Consider the following 22,214-nt stretch of genomic DNA (forward strand, 5'->3'; position numbering starts at 1 on the left):
ACTTTATCCTTAGCTATTTCAACACCATTCACAGAATGTTTACATCACTCGTTTTTTTCTTCTTATGTGCAGTTTACTGCACTTGTATTCATATCAAATTTTATCTACATTGTCTGCCAACTTACATTTTTTGTTTAGCTCATTAGTAGTTACCTGGCTGCCTCATAGATTCAACCGTCCCTCTTAGTTTATCATTGAATTTCTGAACCCCAAGTCATCAATGTTAATTAGAAACAGTCCCTACAGTGAACCCTAGGACATTCTATTCAGCACTTTGCATCTCACTTAATTTGTCCAACAAGTACCCACTGCTTTCACCTCTTCAGCCAATTTCCAGGTTTAATTTGAAACTCCATTGCTTTAAGCTGAAGTAGCATTTCATGCAGCACCTTGCCAAATGCTTTATGGAAGTAAAGATAAAGGTGAATGAATGATTTTGCATTTATAGGTACACCACCTTGCAGGTTTTTTTTAATTGCTTCAAAAACCTAAAGATATTTGTCAGATGTGATCATCCTCTTCCAAGTCCCTATTAGCTGCTTTTTAATAGGTTATCATACAAGTAATCCTGATAAATTCTATTATTTTACCGGTAACTGATGCAACAGCAATGAATTTGCATTAACTTCAGTTTCTTAGAATGCATTTTCATGGCTTCAGTACAAGTCACTTAAAAAAAAATTGTAAAAGCTTCCAGAATTGCATGTTCTTAAGCACATTGTGCCTAATAGTCTGCACGAATGATGGTTAGATGGCTTTAAATTTGAATTTTCATACTTAAAAAAAGATATGATGCAAGATTGGCGTTTTCCTTGGGACCTGATTGTTTACGCTGATTTCCACTTGACTCAGAATTTTATGTTCCGCCGGAATGCATGTGAATGGGATTGGCAGGAAATTTAAGAGTAAATTCATATCGGCAAAATGGCCGCAAAAATGGGTGTAATTTAAGCTACAATTTCTCAATTATGCACCCACAAGAAATTTCATCCTTTTATGCTTGTTTAGGTCCTGTTAAAATCTTTTAGGGCTTTTACCTGATCAATGACTGCCCACATACTGTTAAACTAATGAATGAATTTACATTTAGCATATGTAGCTATGCTCTTGTCCAGTCTCCTCTTTTTCTCTTTGACAACCTTGTTTCTGTTTCTATATTGATTGCAGTGGATTTTTTCGTCTCCTTGCAACAATTGCAGAGGCCAGATACTATTTAAAAAAGGAGGCAGACAAAAAGCAGGAAGCTATAGACCAGTTAGTCTAACATCTGTGGTTGGGAAAATGTTGGAGTCATTATTAAAGAAGCAGTAGCAAGACATTTGGAAAAGCAAAATTCGGTCAGGCAGAGTCAGCATGGATTTATGAAGGGGAAGTCATGTTTGACAAATTTGCTGGAGTTCTTTGAGGATGTAATGGACAGGGTGGATAAAGGGGAACCAGTGGATGTGGTGTATTTGGACTTCCAGAAGGCATTTGACAAGGTGCCACATAACAGGTTACTGCACAAGTTAAAAGTTCACGGGGTTGGGGACAATATATTAGCATGATAGAGGATTGACTAACTAAGAACAGAGAGTCGGGAGAAATGGTTCATTCTCTGGTTGGCAACCAGTAACTAGTGGGATGCTGCAGGAATCAGTGCTTGGACCCCAACTATTTACAATCTATATTAACGACTTGGAAGAAGGGACTGAGTGTAATGTAGCCAAGTTTGCTGACGATACAAAGATGGGAGGAAAAGCAATGTGTGAGGAGGATACAAAAAATCTGCACAAGGACATTGACAGGCTAAGTGAGTGGGCAAAAATTTGGCAGATGGAGTATAATGTTGGAAAGTGTGAGGTCATGCATTTTGGCAGAAAAAAAAATTAAAGAGCAAGTTATTATTTAAATGGAGAAAGATTGCAAAGTGCCGCAGTACAGTGGGACCTGGAGGTACTTGTGCATGAAACACAAAAGGATAGTGTGCAGGTACAGCAAGTGAGCAGGAAGGCCAATGGTATCTTGTCCTTTATTGCAAAGAGGATGGAGTATAAAAGCAGGGAAGTCTTACTACAGCTATATACACTTGCTTTGGAAGCAGTTCAGAGAAAGTTCACTAGGTTAATTCCGGGGATGAGGGGGTTGACTTATGAGGAAAGGTTGAGTAGGTTGGGTCTCTACTCATTGGAATTCAGAAGAATGAGAGGTGATTTTATCGAAACATATAAGATTATGAGGGGGCTTGACAAGGTGGATGCAGAGAGGATGTTTCCACTCATAGGGGAGACTAGAACTAGAGGGCACGATCTTAGAATAAGGGGCCGCCCATTTAAAACAGATGAGGAGAAATTTTTTCTCTGAGGGTTGCAAATCTGTGGAATTCGCTGCCTCAAAGAGCTGTGGAAGCTGGGATATTGAATAAATTTAAGACAGAAATAGACAGTTTCTTAACCGATAAGGGGATAAGGGGTTATGGGGAGCGGGTGGGGAAGTGGAGCTGAGTCCATGATCAGATCAGCCATGATCTTATTGAATGGTGGAGTAGGCTTGAGGGGCCGTATGGCCTACTCCTTTGCCAATATTGTTGTCCATTTTATTTTCCCAAGTTCTATTCTCAGCCCCTCAAAATCGGCTTTTGTCCAATCTATTACCCTGTTCTTCGTCATGCTTATGTCCTTATCAATTATTATCTTAAAGCATATTATATTATATTATGGTCACTATTGCCTAGATGTTTCCCTACTTTTACTTCTCTTATCTGCTCTGGTCCATTGTCCATTACTAAATCTAGTCGCAAATCCTCCCTAGTTGGACTTCTTGCATATTGGGTTAGAAAGGAGTCCTGTACATATTGTAGGAATTCCATTATCCCCTTTATCTACCTCTTAAATCCCTCATGATTATTATTCTATGTTTTTTACTAATTTCCCTAATTTGTTTGCATATTGCTTCCTCCACCTACCTCCCTTCCAGTATTAGGTCGTTTGTGGACTACCCCTATTAGTGTGATGGATCCTTTATTATCTTTTAACTATATCCACATGATTCTATTTCTATCTTACTGATGGCAGTGGAAAAAAGTGATGCAGCTATTACGTTATGCCTAATAAGTACGCCTACTCCACCCCCCACTTTTCCCTCTGTCTTTTCTGAATATATCATACACTGCAATGTTAAATTCCCAGTCCTGATATCTTAGTCATCCCTACGATAACTGGTTCCTCGCAACGTATTATTGCCTTCAGTTCCCCTGTTTTATTATGTGTATTGCTGTACAGACAGTTCAACTCCTTTTTAATAATGCATCCTCTCACTTAATTTTTAACCATATTTTTACACTCCGAGTTCTATAACTCTATATGCTCCCTGGCCATTTATGTCCTCCCTTAGTTTTGTCTGTCCTATTTCATCTATATTTCAGCTCGTTTCATTTTTAGTAGGTCCCTCAGCCCATATTAAACCTTCCTCTCCTTTATGCATTTATTACTAATCCTAAATTTCTGTTCCTCGTTACTGATTCACTGACCAATGGAAATGGTTCACTAATTATGCCCTTAAACCTTTTCAAAACGTTAACCTTCCAATTCGATTCTCCCCCAACCCCTCATGACCTTTCCGGCTTTAATGAATGCTACCTCGGTTTTCAAGTCTCATTACATTTACTTCCTCACATCCATGTAAATCTTCTTTGCATCTTTTCCAATGTGCCTACACTTTTTTCTTTATAAGGTGCCCAAACTGCGCACACCACCAGCAGGAGATAAAAGGAGCCCGAAACCAGGGTGAGAGCACACCACCAGCGGGCAATAAAGGAGCCAGCTCAGAGCGACGCCAACTGACCTGCAAGGGTAAGAAGTTAAAAGAAATCAAAGTGTGACGTCACAGGAAAGCAGGGAAATGATTGGGACTTGGTCAGCATTTCTCTCTTTTTCTTGGGCATTGGTTAAGTTAAGAGCTGGGATTAAAAACTAAACATTCAAAACTTGAAAACTTAAATAAAATACATTAGAGATGGCAGGGGAGGCAATGTGTTACTGCTGCAGCATGTGGGAGCTGGTGGACACCATTGAGGTCCACGGCGACCACATCTGCAGTAAATGTTGGCTACTCGAGGAACTTTGGCTCTGTGTTGATGAGCTGGAGTCCGAGCTTCAAACATTGTGACACATCAAGAAAGGGGAGAGTTACCTGGATGCTGTGTTGCAGCAGAGAGTCACATCCCTTAAGTTAAAAATTCAAATTTGGTCAGTGGTCAGGGACAGGAGGGTGTGACTACCAGTGAGGCAGGTATGGAGGCCCAAGATGTAGTAATGGAGGAGCCTCAGCTCTTGTAATTGTTGAACAGATACAAAGTTTTTGCTCCCCGTGTGGATGAGAGCAAGGACTTGAGGGAGAATAAGCAAACTGACCACAGCACCATGGTACAGGGGCCATTTAAATGGGAGGAGCAAAAAGAAATGTGTTAGTGGTAGGGGACAGCACAATTAGGGTGATAGATACGGTTCTCTGCAGCCGAGAGCGTGAGTCCTGAAGGCTGTGTTGCCAGGGTTAAGGACATCTCCTCTGGGCTGGAGAGGGACTTGGAATGGGAGGGGGAAGATCCAGTTGTTGTGGTCCATGTAGGTACCAACGACATAGGTAGGACTAATAAAGAAGTTCTGCTGAAGGAGTATGAGCAGCTAGGCGCTAAATTATTAAGCAGAACCATAAAGGTAATAATCTCCGGATTACTACCTTAGCCACGAGCAAATTTGCATAGGGTAAATACGATCAGAGAGATGAATGCGTGACTCAAAGATTGGTGTGGGAGAAATGAGTTTCAATTCATGGGGCAATTGCACCAATACTGGGATAGGAGGGAGCTGTTCCGTCGTGATTGGCTTCACTTGAACTTGGCTGGGGCCAGTGTCCTGATGAATCGAATAACTGGGGCTGTAGATAGGGCTTTAAACTAAATAGTGGAGGGGCAGGTGGGGGGAGGGATCCAGTGAGCGGAAATTTAAAAAGGCAAGAGTGCAGGGCAGCGATAGGGGTAATGATAACCAGAGTGTGACAGGAAGGGACAGAGCGTATACACAAGACAAAATTAAAAGCTCTATATCTCAATGCATGCAGCATATATAACAAGATAGATGAGTTGACGGCACAAATAAAAATAAATGGGTATGATCTGATTGCCACTAGAGACGTGGTTGCAAGGTGACCAAGGATGGGAACTGAATATTCAGGAGTATTTGCCATTTCGTAAGGATAGGCAGAAAGGAAAAGGTGGTGGGGTAGCTCTGTTAATAAGGGATGAGATCAATGCAGTAGTGAGAAATGCTATTGGCTCAGAAGATCAAGATGTAGAATCAGTTTAGGTGGAGATAAGAAATAATAAGGGAAAGACGTCACTGATGGGAGTGGTCTGCAGGCTCTCAAACAGTAGCTACCACTGTAGGAGAGAGTATAAATCAAGAAATAATGGAGGTTTATAAGAAAGATACGGTAATAATCATGGGCGATTTTAATCTGCATAATAATTGGACAAATCAAATTGGCAAAGGTAGCCTTGAGGAAGAGTTCATACAGTGTATGCGGGATGGTTTCTTGGAACAATACATTGTGGAACCAACCGGGAGCAGACTATTTTAGATCTGGTAATGTGTAACGAGTCTGGATTAATTAATGATCTCGTAGTGAAGGATCCTCTTGGGAAGAGCGACCATAGCATGGTAGAACTTCAAACTCGTTGAGGGTGAGAAAGCTAGGTCTCAAATTGGTGTCCTGAACTTAAATAAAGGTAATTACAAAGGTATGAAGGCAGAGTTGGTTAAAGTAGACTGGGAAAATATATTAAAGAGTAAAACTGTAGAAAAGCAGTGGCAAACATTTAAGGAGATATTTCATAACTCTCAGCAAAAAAATATTCCAGTGAGAAAGACTAAGAAAATCATAACGCAGTCAAGCAGAGTCAGCATGGTTTTATGAAAGGGAAATCATGTTCGACAAATTTGCTGGAGTTCTTTGAGGATGCAACGAGCAGCATGGATAAAGGGAAACCAGTAGATGTTGTGTATTTGGATTTCCAGAAAGCATTTGATAAGGTGCCACATAAAAGGTTACTGCACAAGATAAGAGCTTACAGGGTTGGGGGTAATATATTAGCATGGATAGAGCATTGGCTAACTAATAGAAAACAGAGAGTCAGGATAAATGGGTAATTTTCAGGTTGTCAAACGGTAACTAGTGGGGTGCCACAGCGATCAGTGCTGGGACCTCTGGGAGGTTCCGAGATTCGCGGTCCTAGGCCTGTCCACGTATCCCAGGGTCGGATCACGTGGGACAGCCCAACAAAAGAAAGGGGATCCCCATTCATGCATATGGGGATTCCATATGTACGGAAACCCCATAAGTATGAATGGGAATACCCCCAAAAATAGACATCAAATTAAAAAAACATTACACATATAAAATTAATTAAAATGGCATTTATTTAAATATTTAAAACAATAATTTAATTTGTTGAAAATTAAGTATACATGTTTTGACAAGGCTACAAATAAACTTTATTACACCGGGCTTTTAATGTTTAAGAGATTGAAAAAAAATTATTTAAGTTTTAAAAAAAAACTTTTATGCTGGTAAAAGTAGGCCTTACGCCTGCTCTTACCAGGCATAAGAATTTCACAGGCAAATGCGGTGCAGAAATTGGGCAAATAGCCCAACTCTCTCCCACAAACGCCTTTTTCCCGGGGATGCGTTGGATCCATCAAGAAGATTCTTGGCAGATCGCAAGTTCTGGTTTTTCGCGCATGAAAACCTGGAACTTGCGGGCCCCTACGGGCACGTGCGCACCTCATGTGTGCCTGTAGGGGTTGCAAATTACGGTCCATTAAATAAACGAATCAAACTCAGGAAAAAACCCTAATCTGGACTGATTTCATCTGCGCATTTTAAAAGAATCTACGGAAGAGATAGCACAGGCATTGCTACACATATTTAATAATTTGTTAATAAAAGGTGTAGTGTCAGAGGACTGGCGGATAGCTAACATAATACCTATATTTAAGAAGGGAGATTGAATATGTGCAGGGAATTATAGACCAGTCAGCTTAATATTGGTGGCAGGAAAAATAATGGAATCCCGACTAAATGAGAAAATAGAAAAACATCTCGAAGCCAAATATATAATAATCAATAGTCAGTATGGATTTCGAAAGTGAAAGTCTTGCTTGACCAACCTCATTGGATATTTTGAAGAGTTAACAGAGAGGGTAGACAAGTAGACAGATGATGTAATTTATCTAGATTTTCAAAACGCTTTCGATAAGGTACCACATAATAGACTAATGAATAAAGTCAGAGAAGGCAGAGTAAGGGGACAAGTAGCAGATTCAATACCTAGCTGGCCTCAGGACAGAAAGCAGAAAGTAGGGGTGAAGGGTGGCTATTCACAGTGGTAGAGGTGGGTAGTGGTGCTCCACAAGGATCAGTGCTGGGATCACTGTTGTTGACAATTTATATTAGTGATTTAACCTTTGGAATCAAAAGCACAATTTCTAAATTTGCGGATAACAACTTTTATTTATATTACGCCTTTAATTAGTAAGACATCCCAAGGCGCTTCACAACAATTTTACAACACGTTAGATATTGACCATTGAGGGAAAGAGAGAAAAAGCGTGAGAAGGCAAATGGCATGTTGGCCTTCATAGCTCGAGGATTTGAGTATAGGAGCAGGGAGGTCTTACTGCAGTTGTACAGGGCCTTGGTGAGGCCACACCTGGAATAGTGTTCAGTTTTGGTCTCCTAATCTGAGGAAGGACATTCTTGCTATTGAGGGAGTGCAGCGAAGGTTCACCAGACTGATTCCCAGGATGACAGGACTGATATATGGGGAGAGACTGGATTGACTGGGCTTGTATTCACTGGAGTTTAAAAGAATGAGGGGGAATCTCATAGAAACATATAAAATTCTGACGGGATTGGACAGGTTAGAGGCAGGAAGCATGTTCCCGATGCTGGGGAAGTCCAGAACCAGTGGGTCACAGTCTAAGGATAAGGGTTAAGCCATTTAGGACCGAGATGAGGAGAAACTTCTTCACTTGAGAGCTGTAAACCTGTGGAATTCTCTACCGCAGAAAGTTGTTGAGGCCAGTTCGTTAGATATATTCAAAAGGGAGTTACATATGGCCCTTACGGCTAAAGGGAGCAAGGGGTATGGAGAGAAAGCAGGAAAGGGGTACTGAGGTTGAATGATCAGCCATGATCTTATTGAATGGCGGTGCAGACTCGAAGGGCCGAATGGTCTATTCCTGCACCTAATTTCTCTGTTTACCGAAGTTATGCTAAACTTGTATCGAACCTTAGTTAGACCACACTGGGAGTACTGTATATAATTCCATATTTTGGAAGGATATAGAGGCACGGGAGAGGGTGCAGAGAAGATTTATAAGGATGATACCAAAAATGTGCAGGTATACCATCAGGAAAGGATGAACAAGCTGGGTCTCTTTTCTCTTGAATAAAGGCTGAGGGGTGACCTAATAGAGGTTTTTAAAATTATGAAAGGTTTTGATAGAGTAGGTACAGAGTGTTTCCACTTGTGGGGAAGAGCATAACTAGAGGCCATCAGTATAAAATAGGCACCAACAATTCAAATAGGGTATTCATAAGAAACTTCTTTACCCAGAGCGGGGTGAGAATGTGGAACTTGCTACAACAGCAGTAGTTGAAGCAAATAGTATCGATGCATTTAAGAGGAGGCTAGATAAGCGTATCAGGGAGAAGGGAATAGAGGGTTATGCTGATAGAGTTAAGATGAGGAAAGACGGGAGAAGGCTTGACTGGAGCATAAAAACCGGCATGGACTGGTTGGGCTGAATAGCCTGTTTCTGTGCCGCATATCCGATGTAATCCTATATTCTTATTCATTTAGGGTCACGCTATTTTAGTCTACGCTTGCTATCTTGAATATGTATTTAACCTGCATGATCAGCATTAGGCTTTTTAAGGTTTTCCACTTGTTTACTTTAGTGTTATTAGACAAACCCCAATCAATTTGTTTAAGCTCTTCCCTCAGTCCCTTGAAGTTGCCCTTTTTAAAATTACATACTTGGCTCTTGGTTTTTTTACTTTTCTGGATCACCAATCATGCAAAACATGAGCATTCTGTGGCTACTATCCTCACCAGATGTGCCATGAATTCAATTTTAAAAAGTTTTTGGGGTCATTTGCGGTTACCAAGGCAAGTTTAATTTAACTGAGTAAATGGAAGATGAGAGAGCACTATGGAAACAAACTGAAACTGCTGTTAAACCGGTTTTTTGTACTCACAATCAGTACATCCTCCAAACAAGTACCCCCAATTGTGTCTCAAAGTTCAAACATTATTAAAACACAAATATACAGGAAAAATGTCTTCAAAGTAATCCTAATTTATTGTAGGGTATATTTTCTAGAATTGCGAAACAACGTTAATACAGGAACTCTTTTAAACTTGTCTAATGGAAGAATATACCTTGGAGCAATACATAATTTATGCTACCTAGCCTGCCAGTTATTTTTCTTAATAGAAAAGGAGCTCACTACGAAAATGTTGAAAATGTTCAATGTTTAAAGCAGTATTCTAAAATTAATGCAGATGTGTACTTGAAATAAGCCACCTTATAATTTTTGCTTAAAGAAAACTGACAATTTGTGTGCAGAGATATTTAATTGTTGACAGATTTCCCAGTAAAAATAGATATGGTATCCCACATGGGAGGAGAATACTTGACTTAAATATTGTTGGAATCATGTAGTGCATCGTACCAATGTTTATTTTTACTGGGAATTTGACTTGCAATGTAAAATGCATCACCCACTTGGTTAATCAAAAAAAATGTGCAGTGCCGTTCTCCCTAAGGCAACAGCACAGAAGATTCTATTAATTACTAGAATTTACCATTTTAGTTGAAGTCCCTCTTTATTCTATAGCCCCAGGTGCAAACTACTGAAAGGCAGATTTACTCACCTCTCCAAGTTTGTCCAACTTAACGTAAGTTTCTAGTTTCCCAAATCCAATCTCCGACTATAAATAAAACAATATTAAAACTTGTATCACGTGATAGTAATCGATTGCATTAAATGTGATCGTCTAATGTAATTAGAAGCAATCTTATGAAACATCAAACTGCAGAATTTTTTTCACTACATTTTAATCACAGTACAAAAACAACATTTACAGAATTACCATTTTTAACTGCTCTCACTATGTTCTCTAACGTTTTATAGCTTTGGCAGGCACAGCTAAATCACTATTATAACATTAGGGTTCATACAGCTTTCTCCTGAGACAGCCTTTTCCCCCTAGGAATTGTTCCTACATGTTTGCATTCTGGGTCTCGTTTTACACAGCAGAGCCAAATGCACAGCAAATAGGTAGGCCAGATTTTTGCTCTCCTCAAATAGGAACCAGAAAATTAACACAAAAGTGCCCAGTAAGTACCGAATTTACTGATTCCATTTTTGCTTATCTAATACTTTTAGGAGATTTATATCATCCACCCATTAATACAAAATTCTCTTAATTAATAACTTAATTGTTACCAACAATGGCTAGGAAGCAAACAAAATGATTGTGGTCTCATTCAGCAGGTCTGCTCTTTAACTGGAGTGATTGCCTACTTTGATCACCTGAGTCACCAAAGCACCAGTTGCCATATCTGATCATCACTGGGCTTCACTGGTACTTAAAAGGGTACATCAAGCTGTAAGCACAGCTGTACAATCAGGCCGACTAGCACTATCTTAAGCAAAAGTTGCTATCTTAAATCCCATATACCAATCAAAAAATCCAAAGTTTAACTGGCCTCAGACTAAACAGGTCATATTTGGTGCTGCATAGAACTCTATCTTATCCAAAGAGTTAAACATTTGTTCTGGCTGACACTGAGTTAATGAAAGACGTGCTGCAGTGAAAAAACAAAATTGCTTCTGTGCATGGAAAAGATCAAGCAACAAGTTGGACGGAGACCAAACCCAAAAAATCAGTACAGCCACCAGCAAAGCTCCTCAAAGCATCGCTACTGGCTGTGCAACTCCTCCTCAAACTATGCAACTGTTTGGAACTTTGTACTGTGTATGTCCAAGTCCACACACTGAGCTATTGTTTGTTGAACTAGCGCTGCTGGAACATGCACTAGGTTAGGAAAAATCTGTAATCTGCCATTAGTACGTCAGTACAATTGCCCCAAGATTTTCTATGCCCTCAATAACCACCAGTCAAATGTGAGAGATTTATCTTTGTAACTGTTGTCTTGTGTGCTGCCTAACTCACAAGAGGAAATTTAAAATAAACGTAGGCTGGTTGAGATTCACTGAAAATTACAGTTGTTGGCTAAAACTGTTTCTTGTGATTACAATAATGAAAGCAGGGAATTTAACAGGAGAATGGTGGAGAAATTTTCTGACAGGTGATCTTTTGGTGCAAGTCCAAATTTCTGCCGGTTCTATCTTAAGGTTCTTAAGCAACAAAGGTCACCTAACTGAAAATTTCCTGCTGTCTGTTCCTACAACATTTCCATAGGTTTATAAAATATAACTTGAAGCTGGAGTTGAGATGCAAGAGTTACTCAACTCTGGATCCAGTCTTGAAAGCTGACACAGCAGGAAGAAGTGTGGCCAGGAAGTGAAATGGCCTAAAAAAGCCCAAAACTGGTACTTTTCCCCTCACAAAAATAGTTTATGAAAGACAACTTAATGGGTCAAAGCACAAACCAAAAATATTTTTATCAAGAATTTTGTACTAACCACATAATTGGACAGCATAGTGATAAAGCCCAAAGAAACCATGCTTTGAAATGGGTAACTCAAACAACATACAAGTGATGTTGAAAACAATGACACTTTGCTCTGGACAATTCTTTTGACAAGAGCCATTACAAAAATGCCAATTTTAAAGGAAACCAGTATTTCATGAAGTCTGAATTTAAATTCTAACAATTTAAACTTCAATGAAGTGCAAGAATTCTGTTACACTCTCATTAAAACATGGCACTGCTGTTCACCTCAACTTTCTGGTATAAGCAGATGGGATGAATTGGTTAAAAATGTTGACAATACACGAGGTCAGTTTGCATAAGTGGAAGAAAATGGGACTGTGATATTGATCGGTTTGTTCTCTCCATTTATGCTTACTGAGCAACTGTATGTTTGCAGCATTTTCTGCTTTTGTTTCAGATTTTCAAATTGATGCTGGCTCACCCACATCCAATGTATGATTTTTGCAGATATTATGAGACAATGGCGGAGAAATTTAAGCAGCGACGGAAACCAAATGAACTGGATATTGAAGAGAATGCGTGCTCAACATCAACCCTGGTGCTCACTGGAAATTGGGCCTCGGGCCTTATCTGTTTCAAACTTCCCCTGGTGAGCCACCCAGTTTATGCCAAACTTGGGATTAGGGTCCTAAGACAGACGTTAGGATCCTGATTAGCATATTCAAGCAATCTAATGCCCTGGACTTTCGGAAGCCACTGGCAACCAATTTGGCAGTTGGTGCACTTCCAGGGGAGATCAGCCTTGAGAGATTGCGCCTAGAAATTTTACCACCCAACGCTAATTTTTCACTCAAAAAGTGGGTGTAACGGACACTAATTTCCACCCATATAAATTCTCAATTCAGAAAAAAAATGGCATGGGAGATAAAGCATTGCAGCCATGGCACTTTATTCTCTGCTTGAATTCAGGAATAATCGATGTTTTATTTGAACCCTTTTGTACAAGAGACATCACTGCTATCACTGGTGCAGAACATGCCAATTTCTTCACGAATACTCCCAATATTCTGATTGATGCCTTATCCTGAAGATTTATTCAGAGGGGGGAAAAAAGCGAGACACGGCTGATCTTGCTTGTCCCACCCATCCTGCTCACTGCAGCATCAGTCGTGCGATGCACATTTTGTACACACCACTTAACCCAGCAGCATTTCTGGTTTCAGATCATTTACATTTTCTCAGGTGATCATTAGACAGGATGACTGCCTTGGATTCGATGCTCATTCAAAATATGTGGGAAGTTGTGTGTGGCAGTGTAAAGACAAATTGGAATTGTGACCCGGCAGCAGCTACTCCTGCGAGGAACAAAATTGCCTCCAACCATACCATGCAGCCATGTGACTCCAAAGGATTTATAACATGGCCTTAGTAATGCACCGAAGCAAACATTGCTGGCTGCCCCTTTGAAGATGCTCTTGTCTCAAAGCACAGTCTAGCAACTTCTAACTCCAGTTTCAATGAGTATTCATTAACTGCACACAATCGTTCATTATTAGAGCTGGAAAATGATGCGGAATGTGTAATGACATTATTTCTGTGTCAATTCCATCAAATTCACATGCTCCCTCTACTCAGGAGGGAGCTTCACACACCCGCCTACTTCGTCACTGCACTTCCCAGTTATGTCCAAAAAGGCCGAAGTCCCAACATAATGGGACCCTGGTACTTTTCCCTGTCCATAATGGGAGAGGAAAATCAGCTCTATTTTGGCTGTTTAAATCATTTCTGTTACTTGTAAATGTACTACAGATCATCATCGGACACAATTCGATTTCTATATATGTACAGCTGGACAACAATCCAGTTGTTGAGCTGGAGTCTGAGGTGCAAACATTGCGGGGCATCAAGGAGTGGGAAGAGTTACCTGGACACTTTGATCCAGGAGGTAGTTACACCTTCAGGTTACGGAGTGGTGGAGGTCTGGTTATTGGTGAGGGACAGGAGGGTATGACTGCAACTCAGGCAGGTAAAGTGATCTTAAGTGCAGTGCTGGAGGAGCTTCAGCATTTGTCCTTACCCACCAGGTATGAGGTTCTTGCAGCCTGTGTGGATGAGAGAAAAGCCTGCATAATGGATGATCAAGCTGATCATGGCACAATGGTGCAGGAGGCCATTCAAGTGGGGGGAGTGAAAGGGAATGTAGTTGTGGTAGGGGACAGTTAGAATGATACTGTTCTCTGCAGCCATGACTGGGAGTTCCGAAGGTTGTGTTGCCAGGGTTAAAGACATCTCCTCGTGGCTGGAGAAGAACTTGCAGTGGGAAACGGATGATCCAGTTGTCCAGGTTCTCATAGAAACCAACGATATAGGTGGAACTGGGAATGAAGTTCTGCTAAGAAAGTTTGAGGCGTTGGGATCCAAATTAAAAAGCAGAACGTCAAAAGTAATCATCTCTGGATTGTTATCTGAGCCCCGTGCCAATTGGCATAGGAATAAGCAGATTAGAAGGTTAAATGTGTGGCTCAAAGCGTGGTATGGGAGGCATGGGTTTTGCTTCATGCAGTACTGGTACCAGAACTAGGGAAAGAGGGAGCTGTTCCATTGGGGCAGGCCACACTTAAAATGGGCTGGAACCAGTGTCCTGGCGAATCGAATAACTAGGGCAGTAGGACAGGACTTTAAACCAATGAAGTGGGTGGCTGCCGGGGGTTGGAGTATAAGAGTAAGGAAGTCTTGTTACAATTGTACAGGGCCTTGGTAAGACCACACCAGGAATACTGTCAGGAGTCCACCAAACAGGAGTGGTAATATAGGGCAGAGAATAAATCAGGAAGTTAGAGGTGCATGTATTAAGGGTAATTCAGTAATCATGGGGGACTTTAATCTACATATAGACTGGGCAAAATAAATTTGCAGTGATAGTGTGGAGGAGGAATTCATGAAATGTATACAAAATAGTTTTCTAGATCAGTATGTTGAGGAATCAACAAGGGAACAGGCTATTTTAGATTTAGTAAAGGGGCCCTAAGGGAAGAGTGACCATAATATGGTAGAATTTTATATTAAGTTTGAAAGTGATTTAGTTAAATCTGAAACTAGGGTCTTAAATCTAAATGAGCAAACTATGTAGGTATGAAGAGCGAGTTGGTTAAGGTAGATTGGGAAACTACATTAAAAGATATGACAGTAGACAAGCAATGGCTACCATTTAAAGAATACATACATAATTTACAAAAAATATACATGCCTTTGAGGCACAAAAATCCTACAGAAGAGTGGTCCAACCGTGGTTAACGAGAAGTTAAAGACAGTATTAGATCAAAGGAAGAGGCTTATAATGTTGCCAAAAAGAGCAGGAAGCCTGAGGATTGGGAGGATTTTAGAATTAGGTAAAGGAGGACCAAGAAATTGATAAAGGGAAAATAAAATATGAGAGTAAACTAGCGAGAGACACAAAAACAGACTGTTGAAGCTTCTACAGGTAAGTAAAAAGGAAAAGATTAGTGAAAGTAAATGCGGGTTCCTTACAGGCAGAGACAGGAGAAATTATAATGGGGAATAAGGAAATAGCAGAGAAATTAAACTCTTTGTGTCTGTCTTCACGGAAGAGGCAACAAAAAACCTTCCGGAAAGAGTGGAGAACCAAGGAGAATGAAGACCTGAAAGAAATTCGTATTCATAAAAAAAAGTACTGGAGAAATTAATGGGACTAGACCTGATGGCCTACATCCTAAGGTTTTAAGAACATAAGAACTAGGAGCAGGAGTAGGCCCTATGGCCCATTGAGCCTGCTCCACTATTCAATAAGATCATGGCTGATCATCGACCTCAACTCCACATTCCTGCTCGATTTCCATATCCCTTGATTCTCCGAGAGTCCAAAAATCTATCTATCTCAGCCTTGAATATATTCAGAGACTCAGCACCCACAGCTCTCTGGGGCAGAGAATTCCAAAGATTCACAACCCTCCGAGTGAAGAAATTCCTCCTCATCATGGTCTTAAATGGCCTTCCACTTATCCTGAGACTCCTAGTTCTGGACACTCCAACCCGGGGAAACAATCTCTCAGCATCTACTCTATCAATCCCCTTCAGAATCTTGTATGTTTCAATGTGATCACATCTCATTCTCTAAACTCCAGAGACTATAGGCCCATTCTACATAATCTCTCATCATAAGACAGCCCTCTCATCCCAGGAATCAATCAAGTGAACCTCCGTTGTACCGCCTCCAAGGCAAGTATATATTTCCTTAGATAAGGAGATCACAACTGTGCACAGTACTCCTGGTGTGGTCTTACCAAGGCCCTGTACAATTGTAACAAGACTTCCTTACTCTTATACTTCAACCCCCTTGCAATAAAAGGACAACATGCCACTTGCCTTCCTTATTGCTTGCTGTACCTGCATGCTTGCGTTCTGTGTTTCTGGGTGGCAGTGTGAGTTGTGAGGAGGATGATAAGAGGCTGCAGGGTGACTTGGACAGGTTAGGTAAGTGGGCAAATGCATGGCAGATGCAGTATAATGTGGATAAATGTGAGGTTATCCACTTCGGTGGCAAAAACAGGAAGACAGAATATCATCTGAATGGTGACCGATTAGGAAAAGGGGAGGTGCAACGAGACCTGGGTCTCATGGTACATCAGTCATTGAAGGTTGGCATGCAGGTACAGCAGGCAGTGAAGAAGGCAAATGGCATGTTGGCCTTCATAGCTAGGGGATTTGAGTATAGGAGCAGGGAGGTCTTACTGCAGTTGTACAGAGCCTTGGTGATGCCACACCTAGAATAGTACACTCCGTTTTGGTCTCCAAATCTGAGGAAGGACGTTCTTGCTATTGAGGGAGTGCAGCGAACGTTCACCAGACTGATTCCCGGGATGGCAGGACTGACATATGGGGAGAGACTGGATCAACTGGGCTTGTATCCACTAGAGTTTAGAAGAATGAGGGGGGATCTCATAGAAACATATAAAATTCTGACGGGATTGGACAGATTAGAGGCAGGAAAAATGTTCCTGTTGCTGGGAAGTTCCAGAACCAGGGGTCACAGTCTAAGAATAAGGGATAAGCCATTTAGGATCGAGATGAGGAGAAACTTCTTCACTCAGAGTGGCTAACCTGTGGAATTCTCTACCGCAGAAAGTTGTTGAGGCCAGTTAGTTAGATACATTCAAAAGGGAGTTAGATATGGCCGTTACGGCCAAAGGGTATGGAGAGAAAGCAGGAAAGGGGCACTGAGGTTGAATGTCGGTGCAGGCTCGAAGGGCGCCTGCTCCTAATTTCTATGTTTCCATGTTTCTCGCACAAGGACACCCAAATCTCTCTGAACACCAACATTTAAAAGTTTCTCACCATTTAAAAAATATTCTGTTTTTCTATTCTTTCTACCAAAGTGAGTAACCTCACATTTCCCTACATTATACTCCATCTGCCACCTTGCTGCCCACTCATTTAGTCTATCTATATGCCTTTGCAGACGCTTTGTGTTATCTTCACAGCTTACAGTCCCACCTAGCTTTGTATTGTCAGCAAACTTGGATACATTGCACTTGGTCCCTTCATCTAGGTCATTAATATAGATTGTAAATAGCTGAGACCCCAGCACTGATCCTTGGTGCACCCCATTAGTTACAGCCTGCCAACCTGAAAAAGACGTGTTTATCCCTACTCTCTGTTTTCTGTCCGTTAACCAATCCTCTATCCATGCTAATCATCATCATCATAGGCAGTCCCTCGAAATCGAGGAAGACTTGCTTCCATTCAAAGTGAGTTCTCAGGTGACTGTACAGTCCAATACGGGAATTACAGTCCGTCACACGTGGGACAGACAATCGTTGAAGGAAAGGTGGGGTGTGGGAGTCTGGTTTGCCGCACGCTCCCTCCGCTGCATGAAGCTTGCTTTCTGCATGCTCTCGACAACGAGACTCGAAGTGCTCAGCGCCCTCCCGAATGCTCTTCCTCCACTTAGGCCTGTCTTTGGCCAGGGATTCCCAGGTTCGGTGGGGATGTTGCACTTTATCAAGGAGGCTTTCAGGGTGTCCTTGAAATGTTTCCTCTGCCCACCTGGGGATCGCCTGCCGTGTAGGAGTTCAGAGTAGAGTGCTTGCTTTGGGAGTCTTGTGTCGGGCATGCGGACAATGTGGCCTGCCCAATGGAGCTGGTCGAGTGTGGTCAGTGCGTCGATGCTGGGGATATTGGCCTGATCGAGAACATTGACAATGGTGCATCTATCCTCCCAGGGGATTTGCAGGATCTTGCGGAGACACCGTTGGTGGTATTTCTCCAGCAATTTGAGGAGTCTACTGTATATGGTCCACGTTTTTGAGCCATACAGGTGGGTGGGTATCACTACAACCCTGCAGACCACAAGCTTGGTGCCAGATTTAAGGGCCTGATCTTTGAACACTCTCTTCCTCGGGCGACCGAAGGCTGCACTGGAGGTGATGTTGGACCTCGTCGTCTTTGTCTGCCCTTGCTGATAATAGGCTCCCGAGGTATGGAAAGTGATCCACGTTGTCCAAGGCCGGGCTGTGGATTTTGATGACGGGGGGGGGGGGGGGGGGGGCAGGGGGGCAGTGCTGTGTGGCAGGGTCAGGTTGGTGGAGGACCTTTGTCTTACCGATGTTTAGTGTAAGGCCCATGCTTTCGTAGGCCTCGGTGACGCCATGCTAATATATTACCTCCAACCCTATGAGCCCTTATCTTGTGTAATAACCTTTCATGTGACACCTTATCAAATGCCTTTTGAAAAAGGTGGCTATAGAGATAGTGGATGCATTGGTTTTCATCTTCCAAAATTTCACAGGTTCTAGAACAGTTCCCGTGGATTGGAAAGTATCAAATGTAACCCCACTATTTAAGAAAAGATGGAGAGAGAAAATGGGAACTATAGACCAGTTGGCCTGACTCAGTAGTAGGGAAAATGCTAGAATCTGGTAACAAGGCATGTAAAAAAATAATAGGATTGGGGAGAGTCAACATGGATTTATGAAAGGGAAATCATGTTTGACAAATCTGTTGAGTTTTTTGAGGTTGTAACTAGCAGAATAGAGGGAACGAATGGATGTGATGTATTTGGATTTTCAGAAGGCATTCGATAAGGTGCCACACAAGAGGTTATTAAACAAAAATAGGCTCATGGGATTGGAAGTAATATATTAGCATGGACTGAGGATTGGTTAACGGGCAGAAAACAGAGAGCAGGAATAAGTGGGTCATTTTCGGGTTGGCAGACTGCGACTAGTGAGTTACTGGTCGCTTGAATAGCTTGAGGCTCAGCTATTCACAATCTATTTCAACGCTTTGGACGAGGGAACCAAATGTAATATCTCCAAGTTTGCTGATGATATAAAGCTAGGTGGGAATGTAAGTTGTGAGCAGGATGCAAAGAGGCTTCAAGGGGATATAGACAGGCTAAGTGAGTGAGTAAGAACATGGCAAATGGAATATAATGGGGAGAAATGTAAAGTTATCCACTTTGGTAGGAAAAATAGAACAGCAATGTATTTTTTAAATGGTGAGAGATTGGGAAATGTTGGTGTTCAGAGGGACCTGGGTGTCCTTGTACATGAATCACTGAAAGTTAACATGCAGGTACAGCAAGCAATTAAGAACGCAAATGGCATGTTGGCCTTGAAACAAAAGGATTTGAGTACAAGCGTAAAATGTCTTACTGCAATTACATAGGGCCCTGTTGAGACCACACTGAAAAGATTGTGTGCAGTTTTGGCCTCCTTACCTAAGGAAGGATATACATGCCATAGAGGGAGAGTGCAATGAAGGTTCACCAGACTGATTCCTGGGATGTTGGTGATTATCCTACAAGGAGAAATTGAGTAGACTAGGTCCGAATGCCCGACTCCTGCTCCTATTGCTTTTGTCTTAATCTGCAGCAGAGAATTTGGCCGGTTTTCCTTTCCTTATTACAGGGTTGCAGTGGGCAATTGTAGTTCACCGACTGCCACTCTGGATGGGATTGGTCACGCCACAATAGAGAGGGGAAATCAAACTACAAGTGTGATGATTTCTTCCTTTGTCTACCCCTCCCTAAATTAGACAATGCTAGCATCATTCTTACTTGTAAATTATGAAAAGTTGAGAGTTGGAATATTTCCAGGCTTTAGTTCTGCACATTTTATTGGAGATTATGAAGGAATGTGCAATTATTGTAAATAGCAAACAGTGATGTATTCAGAGAAATTGAACTAAATGGATTGAGCAAGTTCACAAATTTTCTTGAGCATTATTGGGAAGCAGAGATAATACCCATGAATTAAAGGAAGAGAAACAGCGGTGAAAAGCAAACACAAGTTTCATAGCTGCTGCTAATAAAACAAAATAAATAGCAACAAAGACTCACCAGGGAAGCTCTGCGAGATCTTCTACTCATTGGCTGGTCAAAAGGTGGGCTGCTCATCTGCAGTTTTTCCAAATACCCATCAGGTAATCTAATGTCTGCAGGCAACGACAACCGTTTGTTGACATCCTGAAAATAAAAAAAGCAAGCAAACCATCATTGTAAAATGCAATCAAGTCCTCCAATGCCTCTACGTTGTCCAATGCGTGGGACCATTCTTGCTTGATTCTATTTCTCCACATCCACTCATAGCTGCACATCTTAGCAATCATTTCTCCACCCACCCTCTCCTGTGGCCCCAGAGGATCCATCCTCAGCCCTCTTCTCTTCCTCATCTACATGCTGACCCTTGGTGAAATCATTTGCAGACTTGGGATCAGTTTCGACATAAGAAATAGGAACAGGAGTAGGACATACAGCCCCTCGAGCCTGCTCCGCCATTCAATAAGATCATGGCTGATCTGATCATGGACTCAGCTCCACTTCCCTGCCCGCTCCCCATAACCTCTTATCGTTCAAGAAACTGTCTATTTCTGTCTTAAATCTATTTAATCTCCCAGCTTCCACAGCTCTCTGAGGCAGCGAATTCCACAGATTTACAATCCTCAGAGAAGAAATTTCTCATCTCGGTTTTAAATGGGCGATCCCGTATTCTAAGATCATGCCCTCTAGTTCTAGTCTCTCCCATCAGTGGAAACATCCTCTCTGCATCTACCTTGTCAAGCCCCCTCATAATCTTCTACATTTCGATAAGATCACCTCTCATTCTTCTGAATTCCAATGAGTAGAGGCCCAACCTACTCAACCTTTTCTCACAAGTCAACCCCCTCATCTCCGGAATCAACCTAGTGAACCTTCTCTGAACTGCCTCCAAAGCAAGAATATCCTTTCTTAAATATGGAAACCAAAACTGCACGCAGTATTCCAGGTGTGACTAATACCCTGCATAGCTGTAGCAAGACTTCCCTGCTTTTATCCATCCTCTTTGCAATAAAGGTCAAGATTCCATTAGCCTTCCTGATCACTTGCTGTACCTGCATACTATCCTTTTGTGTTTCATGCACAAGTACCCCCAGGTCCCGCTGTACTGCAGCACTTTGCAATCTTTCTCCATTTAAATAATAACTTGCTCTTTGATTACTTTCTGCCAAAGTGCATGACCTCACACTTGCCAACATTATATTCCATCTGTCAATTTTTTGCCCACTCACTTAGCCTGTCTCTGTCCTTTTGCAGATTTTTTGTATCCTGCTCACACATTGCTTTTCCTCCCATCTTTGTATGGTCAGCAAACTTGGCTACATTACACTCAGTCCCTTCTTCCAAGTCATTAATATAGATTGTAAATAGTTGGGGTCCCAGCACTGATCCCTGCGGCACCCCACTAGTTACTGATTGCCAACCAGAAAATGAATTTATTCCGACTCTCTGTTTTCTGTTAGTTAGCTCTATCCATTCTAATATATTACCCCCAACCCCGTGAACTTTTATCTTTTGCAGTAACCTTTTGTGTTGCACCTTGTCAAATGCCTTCTGGAAGTCCAAATACACCACATCCACTGGTTCCCCTTTATCCACCCTGTTCGTTACATCCTCAAAGAATTCCAGAAAATTTGTCAAATATAATTTCCCCTTCATAAATCCATGCTGACTCTGCCTGACCGAATTTTGCTTTTCCAAATCCTGCTACTGCTTCTTTAATAATGGACTCCAATATTTTCCCAACCACAAATGTTAGGCTAACTGGGCTATAGTTTCCTGTTTTTTGTCTGCCTCCTTTTTTGAATAGGGGTTTTACATTTGCAGTTTTCCAATCTGCTGGGACCTCCCCAGAATCCTGGGAATTTTGGTAAATTACAATGAATGCATCCACAATCCCTGTCGCTGATTCTCTTAAGACCCTGGGATGCAAGCCATCAGGTCCAGGGGATTTATCTGCCTTTAGTCCCATTATCTTACTGCGTACCACCTCCTTAGTGATTGTGATTGTGTTAAGTTCCTCCCCACCTATAGCCCCTTGACTATCCACTGTTGGGACATTGTTAGTGTCCTCTACCGTAAAGACTGATACAAAATATTTGTTCAGCGTTTCTGCCATCTCCATGTCCCCCATTACTAATTCCCCGGTC

The 22,214-nt window shown here is 41.6% G+C and overlaps 1 protein-coding gene across 8 annotated transcripts in view; it reads right to left on the reverse strand.

The window, feature by feature from the left end:
- Positions 1–22,214, reverse strand: part of cdk17 (cyclin dependent kinase 17) — a 235,815-nt gene that overhangs the window by 55,255 nt on the left and 158,346 nt on the right. For all 8 annotated transcript variants that reach the window (XM_070897702.1, XM_070897695.1, XM_070897696.1 and 5 more), the window contains 2 exons: positions 20,089–20,214; positions 9,980–10,036 (listed from right to left, as the gene is read on the reverse strand). In XM_070897702.1, coding sequence (XP_070753803.1) covers positions 9,980–10,036; positions 20,089–20,214 — 183 coding nt within the window. The remainder of the gene's footprint in view (positions 1–9,979; positions 10,037–20,088; positions 20,215–22,214) is intronic.

This window comes from Pristiophorus japonicus, chromosome 13 (assembly GCF_044704955.1).
Source record: "Pristiophorus japonicus isolate sPriJap1 chromosome 13, sPriJap1.hap1, whole genome shotgun sequence".
In the NCBI taxonomy this organism is placed as follows: Eukaryota; Metazoa; Chordata; class Chondrichthyes; family Pristiophoridae; genus Pristiophorus; species Pristiophorus japonicus.